At 41.8% G+C, this 8,002-nt stretch overlaps 1 protein-coding gene across 1 annotated transcript; it reads right to left on the bottom strand.

Moving 5' to 3' along the window:
* Positions 1-4,128: 4,128 nt before the first annotated feature.
* Positions 4,129-5,554, bottom strand: LOC148184449 (uncharacterized). Its single transcript, XM_088054615.1, has 2 exons — positions 5,204-5,554; positions 4,129-4,458 (listed from the first exon to the last, which is right to left on the bottom strand). The coding sequence occupies exons 1-2, from the start codon at positions 5,552-5,554 to the stop codon at positions 4,129-4,131; spliced, it is 681 nt and encodes a 226-aa protein (XP_087910741.1).
* Between the last annotated feature and the right edge of the window lie 2,448 nt (positions 5,555-8,002).

Below are 8,002 nucleotides of genomic sequence, written 5' to 3'. Positions count from 1 at the left end.
ATAACTCGAGAGCATCAGAGGTATGATTTGATACAATTTCTACCATGGCTTGAAGTCTTACTAGTCGGTTTAATAGGTAAATTTGGGTCCTGTATCCCCAGCTCCCGTCTTGAGCCCAAGTTGCTGGGCTATTGCCAAGCTATTATCCTCTCTGCAGGCCACTCATCTTGTCCCCACTTCTGATTCCCTCCTGCTTTTGGAAACTCAAGATTCAGCTCTCTTTTTTCTCTGCCTAGGGTCTCATATAGGGGTGCTCCTAATCGTTTAGTTTCAGACTTTGGTAGCATAAAGGAGGGTCAAATCATTCCCAGAGTGCAGGATCCTTTCCATCTGCAGGGTAATTCACTGTATGCTTTTTCCCCTCATATCCAGTATATTCCAACAGGTGCTTTCCATTGGTCATTTACAGTTTCTGGTTTATCCCAGTAATTCTTTAAGCTTTTTAAGGATTGGTAAGGATTAGCTCCAGGATTTTTGTGACAACATAATTTGATCTGATCATTCCAATCACAATTTCTTTGGGTTTTTTTGACTCCAGTATCCAGTCGGGGTTTCTGGTTGCCAGGCTTTGGTATTGTTATTTGAATTCACTGTTAAAGTGAATATGCAAGGAGTATATCCTACTACTTCAGTATATCTTTTTCCTTCCCTGCTGATGCCAATCATATCACACTGATACAAACTGTTCCAATTATTTGATTATCTAAAACCCACCCTTCAGGTTGTTTTAATGTTCTGGAAATTTAGGTATGATTCCATTTTAGAAGTTGCTCTGGAGCTCAGCTCTCACCTTTCCATGGCCATTTCTCAGCTGATTTAAGCCCTCCACAAATCCAGCAATTAGATAATCCTAATTCTGTAGCAGTCTCTTGTATTAGATCTACAAAAAGGTTCTTGTTTGAGGTAGGTAGGTAGGTTCCAATTACCATACTGTTGTTCTAACTATTCATATTACTCATTTAATGCTTTTAGCTGTTCTTGTTCTATTTCTTTTTTTGCCTCTGCCTTTTGTTTCTCTGATTCTTGAGCTATCTGTTTTAATTTACTTTCTGGATCTATTCCTTCTCCATCTCTTGCAGAACAGAAAGTTTTGCCGTATTGTAAGCAAATTCGGTCATCATTACTGTCGAGAAGATTAGTTATTATGGGCTCATTGCTGAGAGAAACTATTTTACCATATTTCAGATTTTCTCCAACCCAATACATTTTCCTTCCCATAGTACACATTTTTAGTTGGCTGTGATGATAGCGTATTGCACTGATTTGGGAATGTGCCATAAACATTGATTCCATTCTCCCTCCAATCCATACTGAATGGGTTACATTTGTTACAAGTGGGAACAATAGGCTCTAATCCAGCAGCTCATTTGTGTAATGCATGGGCCAGTATTTTCTTACTTTCTGGTGTAGATTGCCTCTAACCACCGATTTTTAGGTGTCACTCTTGGGTCATGGCTGATTACTCTTTTTTTATTTGGCACATTTTATACCGAGTGTGGTTATGCTCACACTCCCCTGTTTAGCTGCCCATTTTGCAGTCATAGTGTGTGCGATATGCCAGGGTTTCTGTGACCCTTTGTTTTTCCAGGGTGTTTTTAAAACACTGCCTACAGTCTTGGGTTGAGCTTTGCTTCTCAACACTGGGGTAACTCTTGGAGAGCAGACTGATAGTTCTGCCCATTATCAGACTCAGAACCACTAGGGTTCCCCACACGTGTACTCCTCTGCCTCTGCCTATGCCCACAGGGTTGCAGTCTGCGGCCAGGGAGTTCATCTTGGCAGCAGGGGTATCCTTCACGGGATCCATGGCTGGAATGAGCTGCATATTTTCTCTTAAAGGCATCCCACTCTGATATTTTGACTGCATCAGCATCACAGGGTACATTGTTTGTTCGCCAATACTCAGTTATAAGCACTTGTGCCTTTGACCTCAGTTAGCTTTGACATACACCCCACAGGTTTTTTAGTCCCAGCCCAATCTTGTGTTAATACTCCATGAGCAGTATGGTTGTTAACATCTACAAACAGCTGAAACTGCCTCTTTACATCAGGAAGATTTAATAATGGAGCTGTTATAAGAGCTTCCTTTAATTCTTTAAATCCTCTTTCATCTTGCTCTGTCCATTTTATTCTTTCAGTAGTCAATTTTTCATATACGAATTTTACTTTCTCGCTATACTTTTCAATCCACTGCTTGCAATACCCTAGAAGTCCCAATAGTTCTCTAACTTCTCTTTTTGTCTGTGGGAGTGGTAATGCAACAATCCCAGCTACTCTTTCAGGGTCTAATTTCTTTTTCCCTTTTGTAATCCAGTGCCCTAGGTACTTTACTTCTGGTTCAGTAAACTGTAACTTTGATTTTGATACTTTTAACCCTTTTTCTCCTAAGAAATTTAACAATGCTATTATATTTGTTCTTACTTCTTCCTTTTTACCAGCTATTAGCAAGTAATCAACATACTGCAAGAGCTTGATTCCTTCTGTCAGCACAAACTGACTTAGTAGCTGCTCCAGTGCTTGTCCAGACAAATTGGGAGAACTGACAAACCCCTGGCTAAGTACTGTCCATCTAAGCTGTTGTTTTCTTTTTGTGTTGGGGTCCTCCCACTGAAAGGCAAAGTAATCTCGACTATTTTTTGCTAGTGGACAAGTCCAGAAGGCATCTTTCAGATCTAACACGCTATACCAGGTGTCTTGCGGAGAAATCTGATTCAAAAGGGTGTATGGGTTTGCAACCACTGGAAAACATGTTTTTGTCCTTTGATTGACTGTTCTCAGATCTTGAACTAACCTATAGGTTCCATCAGTTTTCCGTACTGGTAAGATGGGGGTGTTGTGCCTTGACATGCAAGGTTCCAAAGTCCCCCTTTTTATTAATTCATCTATTACAGGTTTTAATCCCTTTTCTTCCTTCTGTAGAAATAGTGTGATAAATGTGGCATTGGATAAAAATTCGTGAAGGAGAATAAAGAAATATATGTTATATTTATAATAATGTAAAGATATAAAATGTAGTATGATCTAAAGGTTCCTTCCCGAGTCAGGCGGTAACGATCCACAGCGATGCTTATCCACAGCCCGAGATAAAGAGCAGGACACAGGCAATCAAGCCAGACAATGAGAGTAGCCCGGCTGAGATATCCATCTGCTTCGCACCCGACCTGGACACTCCACCCCTGGAGTCCAACCAAAAGATGCAATCAGAAGGCACCGAGAACCTTTCTCATGTGAAAGGACTCTGCCCAGTTGACTATTGACTCAGCTCGAGGGATCCGGGAAATCTATTCAACCGCACATCTAGACTCTTTGTTGGACTGTGCCCACTCCGGGTTTTGCCTCAGGATACGAAAATCCTTATAAAAACCCCGGAGTGCAATCCCTCCTTTGTGGATTTGGGAAAATCTGTACCTCTGGGTGCAGACCCCTGTCCACCCGGCGCTGCGCTGATTTATTTTATTGTGGTTTTTTCTCTCGTTGCTTATGATTGAAATTGTTTTATAATAAATTGCTTTTTATATTAACCTTATTTTGCTATTACGTTTATAACAATAGGATATTGTTTGACCCTAATTGGGTCTTCTGGTCTTTGTATTTCAATGGAAATAGGTTCCATTTCTAATTTTCCGACTTCTTGTGCATGACAGACTTGAGGATTGATTTTACTCTCATCCTCTTGAGTTAGTCTGTACAGGTTTACTAAGAGATTTTTTTTCTTACTATCAAGTTTATTCCTAGAGTTACAATCAGATCTCTCCCTAATAAATGATAATCTGCTTCTTCAACTAGTAACAAATCTCCTAAACAGAACTTAGTTTCTGATTCTATTTCTACATCTCTAATAACTGGGACCTTAAAGGGTCCTCCTTTTGCCCCTACTACTACCATGGTATTTTTACTCTTTATGCATCCTTTTGGCAATTTCTGGACAGTACTTCGTTCAGCCTCTGTATCAATCAGAAAAGATACCCCCTCTTTATGGGGTCCTATTTTTAATTTTATCAAGGGCTCAGGTGGTGGTTTGGACCCCAAAATAAAAACCCCCCCTAGTCCTCTTGAAAGATCTTTTCATCTTGCATTCTTTTTCTACAGTTCTTTTTCAGACACCATTTCTTTCTGCAGTAATAGCACTCAGGACACCTGAGGTGTCCCTTTTTGTGGGACAGACTGCTTCTTCTGTCTTCCCTGGTTCTGCACTGATCTTACTAGACTCTGGGGTCGCTCTTGCTTTTGAACTTCCCTGACAGCTGCAACTAATACTTTTGCTTGAACCTTCTGTTTTTCCTCGTCTCTCCTTACATAAACCTTCTGTGCTTCTCTCAATAATTCCTGTAGTCCCCTCTCTTGCCAGTTTTCCAACTTTTCAAGTTTCTTTTGTATATCCTCCCAGGATTTTGCTACAAATTGTGTTTTTAACAATGCTTCTCCTATTGGAGAGTTAGGGTCAAACCCCAAATACATCTGTAGGCTTTTCCATAACCTTTTGAGCCAATCTGTAGGAGATTCATCTTTTTTCTGACATTCTTTGAATGCTTTGCTAATGTTGTTCCCCCCAAGGGACAGCTTCTCGGACTCCTTGTATTGTCATATCTCTTAAATCTGTCATGTTTCGACAACCTCCCTCTGTCTGAGCATCCCACCCTGGTCTTTGGTTTGGCCACTTTTGATTTCCAGGTATCCCTTGTGGATTTTGCACTCCCATTCTCTCATTCCTGCCTGTCTTATCATTTCTCAGTAGTAAACAATGTCCTTAGTATAGCCTGCATATCATCCCACGTGTACATATTGGGTTGTAGAAACTGGTCTAACCTGTCTGACACCCCCAGGGGGTCATCCATCAGCTTACCCATGTCCTTTTTGAAGTCTCAGACATCCCCAGTGTTAAGGGGGACATTAACATACCCAATTACCCCTGGCACTGTCAGTACTTCTCTCAATGGAAAAAGATTACACCCCTTTTCTTTGTCCTCATCACTTTCATTATTCTCATCATTGATTTTTTCTCTTACTTTTCTCCTTGTCTCCTTGGAGAGGGAGAACAAGTGACCCTAAGCAGGGGAGCCGTTGGTCTCGTATTCTGTCCAGGCTGAGGCAGGGGTTGGGTCGGCTGAATGATTTGAGGCTGAGGTGCCAGATATGGGGGAGGAAGATTATTTAACGGATCCCAAGCCTCATCTTTGGTCTCAGCTGGGTTTTCGGTCCTAACAGTGAATAGCTTAGCTGCTGATCTTATCCATATCTTTGCATAGTCTCTCTCCTCCTGATTTGAGGGTTCTTTACTATTTACATACCTATCTAGAGCTTGACAGACCCAGCCTTTGAAAGACCCAAACATGGGCCAAATCAAATGGCTTCTAATCTCTTTCCACCCCCAGGCTTTCATGCAATAGTGAATCACCTTCTCTTTAGATTTCCCTTCTTTTGAGGGCCAGTTTTCCCCATTTTTTAACAAAAACCCCAGTGGGCTATCTGGTGGAATTTCTGAGATTTCCCTTTTCCTTTCTCCTGAGGACGTTTCTTGAAATCCTCTCTGGGTTTTGCTTTTTTTCTCTCCCATTTTATTAAATGTTTTGGTCTAATTCTCAATCCCTACCCCCGCTCAGTGCCCAAATCCTTAGAAAGATCCCGAGAAAAGAGGAAAAAAACCCCAACCAACCAAACCAAAACAAAAAACCAAAAAATAAAACAAAACCAAAACCTGCGCTTCTAAGGGGGAGGGGTGGTTTTGCAATCACACTGTAGTTTCCGTTGCGCTTTGCTCAGTCATGCGTACTGGTTTTCAACCGACTGGTACTGTGCCGGATCAGCTCAGTTTCCGTCTTTTGCCGATCTCCTCCAGCCAGTGGGTGACCGACCCGGGGAGATTCTGTTATGAAGTATGTTTGTTCATTAACTAGGATGTGGTTATTGTAATAGAGTATGTTTGTTTGTAAGATGTGGTTATTGTAATAGAATGTATGTGCTTGTTAAGTAAGATGTGGTTAGAATTGTTTGTAAAGATTAACATGTTTTGTATAAGTGGTACTTTCCAGAAACCAAGAGAAATAGAAGTGAAGCAAGACAGTTAAATGCCCCAGCAACAGCCTCAAAGCATGCGCAGAGTACTCCGGAAGTATCACAATGATAGGCTTGTGAGCGACTTAAAAGGACCGACTGGAACTCCAGTAGGCGCGGCAGTTGGCAGGACGGAGATCCCCCTGTCGCCCAGTGCTGCATTGCCTCCTTGTTTTGCTTGCTGTAATTAATAAAATTTGTTGATTGGCTTCTTCGACTCTTGTTAATTAATAAAATCTATAACAGATTCGATCGGTAATGTGCTCCCTTTTTATTTTCTCTCCTTCTTTCCCCTGGACCTCTGGTCCTAGGCTAAAAAGGATTTACTTGCCCCTCTACCCTGAGTTCCTGGGAGCATATCTTTCCTTTTTAACCCCTCCCGTGACCAATGTACAAACTCTTTTTTCCCGAAATTTGGATTTTACATATGCAATGAGCCTTTTCAAAACCGCTTCTCCCTTTCACCAACCTAATTCCTCACGGGATGTAGGAACTGCGGTTCGTCAGGGGTCCACTCTCGCTCCGTGACTCTTGTCACGTCTCATTCATACGCTCAGTCACACCTACTCAAACAGCGATAATTAAGGTCTCTTTCCCGTGTGGGTCTCTGTGCACGTAGAATTATGAGTAGAATATACCGCGGTTCCGAGGACCCTCTTTGGATCCTCTGTGGGCCCCTGGGAGCACTGAGCTCGTTTCTCTCTTTTGCTATGGCTTTTACTTTTAATTCAATATTCGAGTGCAACGGGGTTGTTGGTCTCCCACACCGTCAGGCCGCTGAAATAGCGGGACGCCCCCCGATTGGAGAGGGAGAGTCACATAACCCGAAGTTGCATCGCATCGAGGTCACCAATCTGTTATAAATGATTAGCCAATTTAACTAGTAAAAAGAAGAAATTTATTCTATAATCAAATTACAATCAAAAAAAGGAAACCATAAGCAAAAATCAGTTCGGCGCTGTGCCAGGCGAACAGCACCAGGTGAGACAGGGAGGAGGCTATCTGCAGCACTTCCCCACCATGCTTCACAAACTGCAACTGTCCCAGGGTGCTTTTTGTATGTTTTCAGGCTCTTTGGGGGTCCTTTGGAATACACTTCTTGCAGACAAATATTCATGCTGTTTTGGGTGTATATGTTGTGTTATAAATGCAAAGGCAAATTTGGGTTAAATAAAAAAACAATTTATTATAAAACAATTTTTATAATAAAAATAAACAATGAGGAAAAACCACAATAAAACAAACAGCGCAGCGCTGGGTGGACAGGGGTCTATACCCAAAGGTATAGGTGTTCCCAAATCCACGAAGGAGGGTAGACTGTCCGGGGTTTTTATAGGGATTTTGTGTCCTGAGGCCAAATTCCAGGCAGGCACCATTCACCAAGGGTCCTTGATTGTTGGATGAATTGATTTCCTGGCGTTGGAGAATAGAATCAAATAGACGTCCGGGCAGAGTCTCCTCATATGTAAAGAAGTTCTGAGTGTTCTTTGATTTCATTTTCGGTTTGGGCTCTCAGAGTGAAGTATCCAAGTCCGGTGTGGAGTCGACAGATATCTTGGCTGGGCTTCCACTTATTGTTTGGCCTGATTGCATCTTCAGTTGGGGTTTGCAGGGAGGGGTGCCCAGGTGCGGTGTGGAGTCGATGGCCATCTCGGCCTGGCTCCTTTCTTTGTTTAGCTTAATCGTTCGTGTCCTGCTTTTTCTTTCAGGCTGATGAACGTCGCCTAGGGTCGTTACCGCCTGAATGGGTAGTTACTGCTGGGTTTGGGGAAATTCTTCGGCCACACTATATTTTATATACTTTTTACATTGTTACAAATCTAGTTATATACTTATTTATTCTTTCACGAATTTTTATCCAAGGTTACATTTATCACATGTTGTAATTTCATCAGGCTTCTTGGAAATACACTTCTTGCAGATGAATATTTATGACTGCATGTCCTTATAA

This window comes from Pseudopodoces humilis, chromosome 4, assembly GCF_049639895.1.
Source record: "Pseudopodoces humilis isolate 2021_Gansu_Grassland_sample_001 chromosome 4, ASM4963989v1, whole genome shotgun sequence".
Taxonomy (NCBI): Eukaryota; Metazoa; Chordata; class Aves; order Passeriformes; family Paridae; genus Pseudopodoces; species Pseudopodoces humilis.
The sequence above is the reverse complement of the archived record's forward strand: the minus strand, read 5'-3'. Positions and strand labels throughout refer to the sequence as shown.

Bases quoted from the DNA above. Each gene is read 5' to 3' on its own strand.
- LOC148184449 (XM_088054615.1), bottom strand. From the start codon at position 5,554: ATGGGAGAGAAAAAAAGCAAAACCCAGAGAGGATTTCAAGAAACGTCC. The intron at 4,459-5,203 runs GTTAGGACCGAA...AAAAGCCTACAG, and splicing joins CAGCAGCTAAGCTATTCACT to ATGTATTTGGGGTTTGACCC.